This window comes from Cataglyphis hispanica, chromosome 3 (genome assembly GCF_021464435.1).
Source record: "Cataglyphis hispanica isolate Lineage 1 chromosome 3, ULB_Chis1_1.0, whole genome shotgun sequence".
Taxonomy (NCBI): Eukaryota; Metazoa; Arthropoda; class Insecta; order Hymenoptera; family Formicidae; genus Cataglyphis; species Cataglyphis hispanica.
The window spans coordinates 1,912,324-1,922,912 of record NC_065956.1 but is presented as its reverse complement, the minus strand read 5'-3'; the positions used below and the strand labels follow the sequence as shown (position 1 = coordinate 1,922,912).

Here is a 10,589-nt window from a genome sequence, read left to right as displayed (position 1 = left end):
AATTTTTCTAAAGTTTCAATAATACAATAATAATTATATCTAGAGTATCTAGATAATAAATATCTGATGTAAATATATTTAGAAAAAAAATTTTTCAAATTTCAGAAAAATTCCCAAAAATATCACGAAAATGAGAACATGTCCTCGAAAAGCGGAGCAACTTCTTGTAATTGCCGCAGCTCGTACAGCTTATATAAATGTAAATCCGACCCTGATGAATCGTACACTCACCTGCGTTATCGAACGCATACAAGTCCATGCGCGAGGGATGCTGGAGCGGTAGATACGAGAGCACACAGTAGCAAGGAGCGCGCGTCGCCAACTGAACTCCCGCTCTGTGCAGTCTGTGCTCACCCATTAAATCGCGGAAAACGTTGCACCAGCGCGCGCAACTCTGTCAAACATGGTGCGACAAATTTGATCTCCCGTAGAATTGGATGGCGAAAGTGTCATCGTACTCCAAGATTCCTCGCATCCGATTTTTAAATGAAAGGCGACGGAATACGAGAAGACGAGAGAGAGAGAGAGAGAGAGAGCTCCGACGAGAAAGAGCTTCGCATGATCGATAAAGATCGAGGAACTTCATAACTATTGATTTAAGTTAATTAAAGTTTAATTCTCTTTACACCATCTCGTCCTGCATCGAGATTAATTCAACATCCGGAAAACGATGAATAGTTATGATTTGTAAATTATTCTTGACATTTTTCATCGAACTCTATGAATAATAAAAAATTTATAATTAATATAATTTAAATCAATTTATAACTAAGTTACTTAAACTTGTGATCATATCGATATAAATTATTATTTAGTTAGAATTATTTCGATTATTAAATATCAAATAAAAAGCTTCTTGAAAAAAAATCCGAAACAATGACACATATTTTTTTCAATGTAAATACGTTTCTTTTCGCTGAAACAATAAAAACACAGATGAATTTCAAGTTTTCATTTCCTAGGTAAGCTCCGGCAGAAATACCATCATTCCGCTTCGATAGAGGGAAACTTTTTATTGCGCTTTCATATCCCTTCGATTGACGAAGCTCTTGACTCGAGCCGATTAAAAAGCAAGTCCAGGATTGATTTAATGCGTACAAAGCGAATTTCATTAATTTCATTAACATCTTTGTTTATATCTCATATAAACTATATAGAAAATATGTTCATATTCTGAAAAAAAAAATCTAGTTTAAATAGATATCAAATTAATTAAACAAATTATATTAATTATCAATATAAATTTCAATTTCAACAATGTATTATAATCATTGTAATGATAATAATCATGAATTGAATTAATTTAATATTTGAGACTATCAATTATTCAATTTTTCTTTCTTTTGTCTATATAATTTTGTCTTATTTATTTAATCTTTTTTTATATATATAATATTAATTGAAAGGTAATATTATTTTATTACATTTGCACATTATTCTGCATCTTGAAAAATTGTCTCACGAAAAGATAATACATTTTAATTATCACCATTAAACTTTAATTAAATTGAGGCCATCTTTGAACACGCCATAAAACAGTTGGACATGTTCTAATTGCGAATTCCCGGTTACTCGTTTATAAGCAGTGAGGGGATACAACACATTGCGCCATGCAAATTTTAATTAGTAAGGTCAATATACGAATTTTAGCTTGTCTTTATATGCAAGATGTTTTAAATATCAATTAAATAAATATCAGATAAAATTGATTAAAAATGATTATTATATCTTGTCTTTTTAAATTATATCTAAAATAATTTTTTTCTTTGTCTAGAAATATACAAAATAAAATAATATAAAAAGCAATTTTGCATTTAATTAAACATTTATTACAGTATCTTATCATTTTATGCAAAAATGAATTGATAAGACTTTATAATAATTGGAATCGCATCTTTTCTAGAGACACAAATAAACAATAAGCCATTTAAATTTATTTAAAAAATTAAACAGATCAACCAAGTTCTAATTATGCTTAAAAATTAAAGATAATTAAAGATTTCATTTTTAATTTTAAAATAATTGTTAGAATTAAGAAAGGTATGCATTAATTTGATATTTCATATGTTCATTTAAGTAATGTTCGTATCCACAATCTACAAAATAAACTTAGAGCCTGACCGTTTATTAATTACAAAAATACACGCACGGTAGACCGATGAAAAATATGGCACAGCATCATGCATAACATTCCTTTAAAAATGATATCTACATATATAATGTTTATGATGTATACTCCAAAAGAATGTGGGTGCGACTACCCATTATATTTCTTTCCCGTATCAAATAATTAATCAACATTTTTTACGACTTTCAACATATTGATTACTCAACGTATGCACATATAATCTTTAGCAATGTCGTTTTCTCAAATAAAAGGAAAAGAAAACACAGATATATACATCGATGCAGCTCTCACAATATGCAACTCTCATCCATTTATTTCAATACATTGATAAAATATGTATATATATATATGCATGCGTATATTTTTATCTACAAGTTGTCTCAGAGATTTTCATCTTAGTATTAACAAAGTTGATTAAACATAAAAACGTTAGATATAAAAAAATAATTTTTCCGAAATCCTTTTTCCTCCAAAAATGTTTAATTTGCTCACTTCTAATATTTAATTCTTGCTAATAAAAAATCTGCAAGTAAGTGTAAATAAATATGTTTTGTTAACTGCAGCGCAAGAAAATCGCGACAAACATCTTATTATAAATATTATAGATAGAGATCTCTCTCTTTCTCTCTCTCTCTCTCGGGAATATTTCACATATATACATCGTTCTCTCTCTCCTTTTGACATCGCATTAATACCTATGATGGATACAATCGTAATGATAATTTCGCACAAAAGTTTGAATATTCCTGTTTACGAATCACTCAGAAGAATTTGTATCCTAATAATACAAGAATATACGTTCGCGCTGCTCGTCTGAATCTGTCGAGTATCATTGAGGATAATTAATCAATTATGCGCATAATAGCTTCTTTCCAATAATTCGAATCATTATAATTTTTCCACTTTCCCTCTTCAATACTGAAATTACACAACAATTTTTTGATTGTTATTTTTTTCGCGAAGAATAATTATGCGCGCGCGACAATGTTATTATTACAACGACATTACACGACATTATCAAATATTACAACGTGCGACGAGAGTTGTTTAAGGACGAACTATCGACTATGGCATATCCACATTCCTAGGTAATTAATGGAATAAATACAATGCGCATTGGACAGCAGAAGTAATAGCAACAGTAGCATCAGTTGCTGAATCATACACATCTGTTATTTCTTTTTCATTTCGCGCCACAATTATTGAGTGTATATATGATTAATTGTTGAACAAGTAGAATCAACTCTTGTTTCAGTTAAAATAAAAATACTTAAATATTATTTCTAGCTTTTTTATTAAGTGCGAACATTATTATTTGTTCTTCTTTTTGAATTATAAATAATTTAAAAGACCGACGCACGCAGAATATAAAACCGAGAAGAATTTATTAGATAACGATATTTAAAGTCGATTCCGTGAACGAATTTTTATATTTTCTCACACAAATTTGGCAAGTTAAATAGAGTTAAAAAAGTCTATAAATATTTAATGTAAAAATACAAATGCTTATGACACGCGTCGGTTTCCTGTCCGGCGTTGCCATCCTCAAAAAAGGATAAAAAAAGGTACAAAGAAAACATATTTTAAAACTGTTATTACAAATTACCGTGCGCATATTCGACCGATTTATAGATACGTAATTGATGGCTAAAATTATTGAAGAAGGCACATTGTCAGACTTGTCTAAAACAATTCACGGCGATTTGGTCTTTCTCCTATACTTGCCCAGGTAATAAGACAAGACTTTGCGTATACGAAAATACTTAATATATAAAGAGGTCTTCGCCTGCAATATGTTTAGTAAACATATATATCTAACAATTATTGCTGTATAGACTAGCGGCAATTTATTCTTCGGCATCTTCAGCGTCTAAAATATTCTTAAAGTAAAATGGCTGGAAGGGGTATCCTACACCCTCGTAGAACTTGGTCATAAACTCGACCCTAAAGCACAAAACATAAAACAATAAAATATGTAATAATAAAAAGTATCGAGATAGTCTGTTTCATTGACACTCTTTAATCAGTAAAAAATATCAATTGGTAATAGAATGATAATACACGTTATTGATAAAAATATTTAAAAAATTGATGCAAAATTTGTCAATTAAAATCGCAAATTAATTAAAAGTAATTCTTATTAACCAAATTCAATCTGCACTTTCTCTTCTCTTATATTTAGAAGAAATTTTTTTTAATCTTCTTAAAACTTTTCAAATTTCTTTAAACGAGTCTTAAAAAGAATTGAGAGAAACGTACACGCGTGTGACTAATTATCGTACGTACCAATGAAGTCGAAGCGTATGAAGAAACGCCGAAAGGCCCTCCATCATGACGAGAATGACAATAGTAAAGAAGGCCCAGATGGCGAAGGTGAAAAACAGTATGATACTTTTGATGTAGTCATCCTCTCCGGCCCCTAAGCCTATTCGCAATAATCTACTCCAGAGCACTTCGGATAACTGAGAATGAGCCAAAGACAGCGCCCACAACCGTAGATAGGAGGCAGTATGCGAGACGGTGGACAAGACATACTCTATGGTGTGGATGGATTGATGAATCATCAGCTCACCGAAGCCATCTTCGTTGTGACTGTGATCACCCACCGCATCTTTATTCGTTTCCGCGTTCTGCAATTCCTGCGGCTGCAACTCGATGTCCTGGGACGCACTTCCGTTGCTCTGCAGCATGTGAGCAACGCACGCGTGCAACGTTAGCGAACGTCAGCATTTTATTCGTATTTGCGGTTAGATGCGGAACGTGAATTCCGCCAACACGGCGAAAACGAACAGAACGTATATTTCATTTAAATGATCATCTATCTCAATTTCATTCAATATTATAAATCATTTTTATAACAACGATATTTGCGATGATCATCTCTCTCTCATAAGCTTGCAAAAATTATTAATTCTATTAAAATTATAATATGGGATAAAAATTAAAAAGACCGGATTATCAATAAAAATTCACTATAATTACAAAATAGATCATTTCCCCAATATTCCAAATAAAAGAAAAAAAAATAATAATAAATAAGGTATTCTCAATTAGCACAAATTATTATTGATATAATAATATTGTGATATAATGATAATTGACCAGACGAAATAATGTGTTACTTACGTAAGTTTTTCCTGAAGTTTTAATTTTTTTTGAGCATGTTATAAATAACGGTTTTCCAAAGAGCATTATGGGGACGCATGCTAAAGCGGAAAATAGGAGAACTTTCTGCAAAATATCCTGCCCCTCAAACATGTACTGGGAACAACCCTTGGGCACATTGGCATTTTTGAAGAGCATCATGTTAATAAACGTAATTAAAACCGATGGTGCGCAACCTGGTCTTCGTCCTTCATCTACATTATGATACATTACGTTAGCGATGATGCGATTATTACAACTAACAATAAGATAAATTATTTAATATTTACCGTTAGACGAAGCGTCGTATAAAACCCATTTAATAAACATCAAGGCAGTCATATAAAAGAATAGGAAGACGAGAAAGAGCAATTGTGGTAGAAATTCAAGAAACAAGCTGGAATACCTCTTGAAATACCTAAAAAATTACAATGCGACGTGATAAAATATACAGAGATCGCGGGTAGATCCAAGCACTTCGACAACAATGCAAATATTTTACACGAACATGACTTCCAAAATGCTTTTTATTCCTGTTATATCAAAGATCAGATATCACTAATCATGCTAATATATCTTCACACATATAGGAAAAAGATATTCTCACGATTTTGTAATCCAAAGGAGTTCAAGAAACGTCGCAGAACACACTTTTAACGTACTATATTAATATGTTGATTACGTAAATAATATACTTGTATATTCCGATAATAATTTATACGCGTTTACAACACATAATTTTTATAATTGCAATACTTACGTGATATTGGCAACGTTCATGCACACACCAAAAATCATGTGCGCAACGCCGAAAATGATCGACAGCTTCATCTTGAATGAATTCTGAAATACAATTTTGTTGTGAGCGAGCGACCAAATCGGGTCTATGCCCAGAGGATATGGTGTTTGCAGATAATGCTCCGCCCTCGCCTCCGGCAACAATTCCAGTGTCTTGTTATATAGTGTATCGTTGATCGTATACATGGCCCTCCAACTAGATCCGAATATGTTAACTGACTTTGCGAATATATCATTGTAGATGAAACCGCTGTAGATGGAGAACAGACCCATAAGGAGGATGATGTAACGGCCGCCGAAAAATAGATTCCAAATTTCACTGTCTGATTTTTGCGCGATAATCTTCTTCTCCCGTAGTACCATGGCAGCGGCAAAAAGCGTCAGTATCAGCCCTAAATTAGCGATAAATCATATCAATAACGATATGGTGCGATATGGAAGTATACTATATTTCGCGTATTTATTTTATTCATAATTTTCGGTTTTTTTTTTTTTTCGATTTATTCACCATGGCCAGCATCGCCGAACATAACACCGAACAGGAAGGGAAACGTAATAATGGTGTAAAGCGCCGGATTAGCTTCGCGATACGATGCCACACCGTATGCATCAATTAGATTTTGAAAACCTCTCGTAAATCTGTTTGTCCTGTTGAACGTCGGGGGATTTTCATCCGTGTGAATCACGTTGAGAAACGACGGTATAGAACTCCCGCATTGTTGCTAAAAAACACATCCCACATTCTTTCGTTTCATGCTTATCTATTATTACTATCTGCAGATAGTCACGCAAGATAAAAGTATTGCATATTGCAAAAAATTATTAATCAAGTCAAAATAAAACTCAAAGATTTTTATTGCGTCTCTCTGCTCAAAACATTAACGACTTACTTATCTTTAAAGTATATAAATTAGTGATAAAAGTCATATACATATACATATACACGCTGTAAACTTAATTAAATATCTCTATATATATACTGACCGAGCCTTCTGTAAGACAATTTTGCACGGTTCCGAGATCGGCAATAGGCACCCAACATTCTCCAATAAGACACTTTTTCGATACATCCATATTGAACAGATTCATCGTATGATAAATGGCTTTCATCTTTCGAACCATAATGCTCCAGTTTGGCAATTCCTTCGCCACATTATGCAAAACACGTTGACGATGATCTTGCGTTTGATTTAATACCTTAAAAAATTATGTCCAAATAAATGAGATATTTTCACACTATATCTATTTAAAAATATATCCACAAATATTATAATATTTCTTCAATTTAAATATAAAATATTATTCCTAAATTAAAAAATCTAATTAAAAAATCCAGATATCTAATAGATATCAATGACATCAAATATAATGACTAACAATGTCTTTGAGATCACACATTGAAACACACATTTGTGTTGACAATTGCATCTATTTCTTTCAACGCGCGACAATCTCACCAAGTTAAGATCCGCCAGCTGTGTTCGCACAGCTTTCAACTTTTCCTGACGCTTAGCTTGACTCGTCGGACAATCATAGAGCGAAGCACGGAAGCCAATGCAAACCTTCTTAATACGACTTTTCAACTGTTCTCCTTGAAAAAACGCCACGAAGGCTGTTTTATAAATTTGGTTGCCCTGAAAATATTTCAAGAAAAGAATCAGATGCATCCACTAACGAATGTTGTTCTAATTTTCCAATGTATATTTAATATTTAAAATAAAGCCAAATTAATTTTTTGCGAGATTTATTAGTTATTATATAGTTTCATTCTGATGTTGTCTCCTTTGAGAGCTCTGAGACAGATACGTTATTTTATGTTATATAGATAGACATAAAAAAACGCAAGCTCATTTTATTTTACGCGTATTTTTAAAAAGCGAATTATGATTATATAATTATAATAATTAATATAATAAATATCAATTTTTAATTATAATTATCATAATTATTATAATAAGTATCATAAATTTGTATTATAATTATTATTCAAACAATATTGTTAATAAATATATTTATAGACATAATCTACGTGCGATATAATAAATAAAGCAATTTTCTATATATGTAAAAATAAAAAAAAAAGATTAGAACTAACCGTAGCTGGATCTTCCAACGGTTTTTCTATCTCGGTTTGCCGAAGAAATACATTTCCACGGGATATACGCCAAAGCATTCTCTCGAAGGCAGGAACTCGTTCACGATTTATTACTCCGCCGACGAATCTACAAGAAAACAGATATCTCATTCTAATGGTATATAATTTATTAAGCAGAACATTATATACGGCATCGTATATAACTGTCACTTCATATCGATCTAAGTTCAAAAATTTGCTAATAAAATTTTCCAACAAATAATACTATTTCTTATATGTATATTTCTTTCCAAGTATATGCTATCATCGAAATTAATTAGAGAGGGAATTACGCAACTGATGAATAAAACACAAATTTTCATTCTTCTTCATTTAAATAAATAGTGTGTATATAATAGTATGTAATGTAGTAAGTATATGTAATAGAACAATTTATTATTCCGAGGCAAATCCCCTCTGTTAGAATAGTGTGTGTATTAAAGCGAATAAAGGAGAGCATTTACGTACAAAGGCGGTCTTTTTAATATGATTAAAACATAATGGCACACGTATATATTACGCACACACTTTTGATATATTAATATTATATCTAATATTCGAAGCTTTTACAACCGACTATTCGTCGACCATAAACTTACTCCAGATGTCCACGAATCGAAAGTGCTGGATTCTGTGCTTCCTCGTTAATGAGCGCCTTGGTGATCGAGTCGTTGGCTTCTTCCTGTTGATACAGAAGAAGAAGAAACGAATCTTGATTCTTCGACAAAACGGTAACATCGATTACACGAAGGAGGACGGCGCTACGAACAAAAGCCGCTGAACTACTTTAGGTACCTCCGTGAAAAAGACTTGCGTCTTTTCAAGTACGTGCTGAAATTCCGTCAGCTCGAGATAGTTGCTCTTCAGATTCACCCCATTCTGGCTCAGCTCTTGTATATCGTTCTCCGTTTTCTCGAGATGCGCCTGTTGCAAAAGAAAATAATTGATATCCTATTGAATCAATCATAAATCTTAATTTAAGTAATAATACTTTTTGTTATGTAATACAATAATAAATTTATAATAATATATATTAATAAAAAATATAGCACTCTCTCACAAAACTTATTGTTTGTAATTATTATGATTTAACTTTGCCATACATTAATAAAATATTCTAATAATCATAATAATCATATATAATCTTGTGACATATCATCATACATATATTGAAGATGTAGACTGAAATCTATATACGATGAAATCTATATACGACGAAAAATCGATTCGCTGTTAGTTTCAAAATGTCACATTTTGCAGAGAAGAAACTTTACCTCGAGATTTATAATCTCACGTGGGTTGGGTGCCCGCGGTAGTTCCGTAAGATTATCCGGGATCGGCACACCATCTTTCCTGACTTCTGCCTCGATATATCGAAGCTTGCGCTCCAGTTCGTCGCATCGTCGGACCTCATTGACAAATTTCCGTTGAAAATAATTCACGTCGCCGTTTAGCTATGAACAACACGTCAAAATTTAACGGCGCCTTATCGATGTAATTAAAAAAAAAAAAATTTAACGGATAATAACTTCAACATATTCATACATACTCATACATATTCAAACGAGTATCCTAAAAACTGTTTTTTTTTTTTTCTTAATGCATATATTAATTAGATTGAATCATCTAAATAAGTATATTTACATGAGCGTAACTTTAAAGTATACATTCGATAAAATCTTACATGTATATAAGATGTATATAAAATTTTTATATTCCAATAATTTTTTTAATATAATAACAAAAAAACATCAGCGTATTGGATGGCACTTTTCGATCATTATTTATTACACTATGATCAGATTAATTATGTTAATTATGTCATAAATGTCATAATGCAATCAATGGAGATTACATTCAACTTACATCACGAAATTGCACCGTACCGGTTTCTCCTAATTCAGAAACGGAAAGGTAAGCTGCCTCCGGCTGAATAAACAGCTGGCAAAGGGCCATCTCCTCGCTTCTGAACATTCCCCCCATCTTCAAATTGATTTAATCCTTACCCTGCGACGAGAAATAATTTTTCTTTTAAATTGCAGTCTTTCTCTCTTTCTTTCTCTCTCCTTTTCTATTTTTTTACCAAGCAAGAAAATAATTAAAATATGACACAATCCATATTTAATAAATAAATTAGGTAATTTCAAAAATTATTTATAAAGTTACAATTTTTATAAACTCTTTTAATTAATCTCGTTTATATTAGCCATACACGAATCATTCAGCCGAATTAACTTAAAGAATAAAATTTTTGAATAATACTATTTAACATAATATTATTACGTCAATATAAATACGTCAATATATTAATAAAAATTGACTTTCTTTCACGCGTGCGATAGCTATTTTTAAAAATAATAAAAACGTATATAAAAATGTAACGTA

The 10,589-nt window shown here is 31.5% G+C and overlaps 2 protein-coding genes across 4 annotated transcripts in view; both read right to left on the bottom strand.

The window, feature by feature from the left end:
• Window positions 1–500, bottom strand: part of LOC126859332 (aminopeptidase N) — a 28,952-nt gene extending 28,452 nt beyond the window's left edge. Inside the window, exon 1 of the mRNA XM_050610464.1 lies at window positions 232–500. The gene's annotated coding sequence lies outside the window, so the exon portion shown is untranslated. The remainder of the gene's footprint in view (window positions 1–231) is intronic.
• A 1,897-nt stretch (window positions 501–2,397) lies between these two features.
• LOC126859502 (V-type proton ATPase 116 kDa subunit a 1-like) overlaps window positions 2,398–10,589 on the bottom strand; it is a 26,186-nt gene continuing 17,994 nt past the window's right edge. For all 3 annotated transcript variants that reach the window (XM_050610860.1, XM_050610861.1, XM_050610862.1), the window contains exons 2-14: window positions 10,071–10,211; window positions 9,479–9,658; window positions 9,000–9,128; window positions 8,804–8,886; window positions 8,166–8,292; window positions 7,528–7,704; window positions 7,055–7,267; window positions 6,579–6,792; window positions 6,033–6,462; window positions 5,563–5,690; window positions 5,255–5,487; window positions 4,415–4,809; window positions 2,398–4,072 (exon numbers count right to left, since the gene is read on the bottom strand). In XM_050610860.1, the coding sequence (XP_050466817.1) occupies window positions 3,976–4,072; window positions 4,415–4,809; window positions 5,255–5,487; window positions 5,563–5,690; window positions 6,033–6,462; window positions 6,579–6,792; window positions 7,055–7,267; window positions 7,528–7,704; window positions 8,166–8,292; window positions 8,804–8,886; window positions 9,000–9,128; window positions 9,479–9,658; window positions 10,071–10,187 (2,523 nt within the window). In that variant the 5' untranslated portion in view covers window positions 10,188–10,211 and the 3' untranslated portion in view covers window positions 2,398–3,975. The remainder of the gene's footprint in view (window positions 4,073–4,414; window positions 4,810–5,254; window positions 5,488–5,562; window positions 5,691–6,032; window positions 6,463–6,578; window positions 6,793–7,054; window positions 7,268–7,527; window positions 7,705–8,165; window positions 8,293–8,803; window positions 8,887–8,999; window positions 9,129–9,478; window positions 9,659–10,070; window positions 10,212–10,589) is intronic.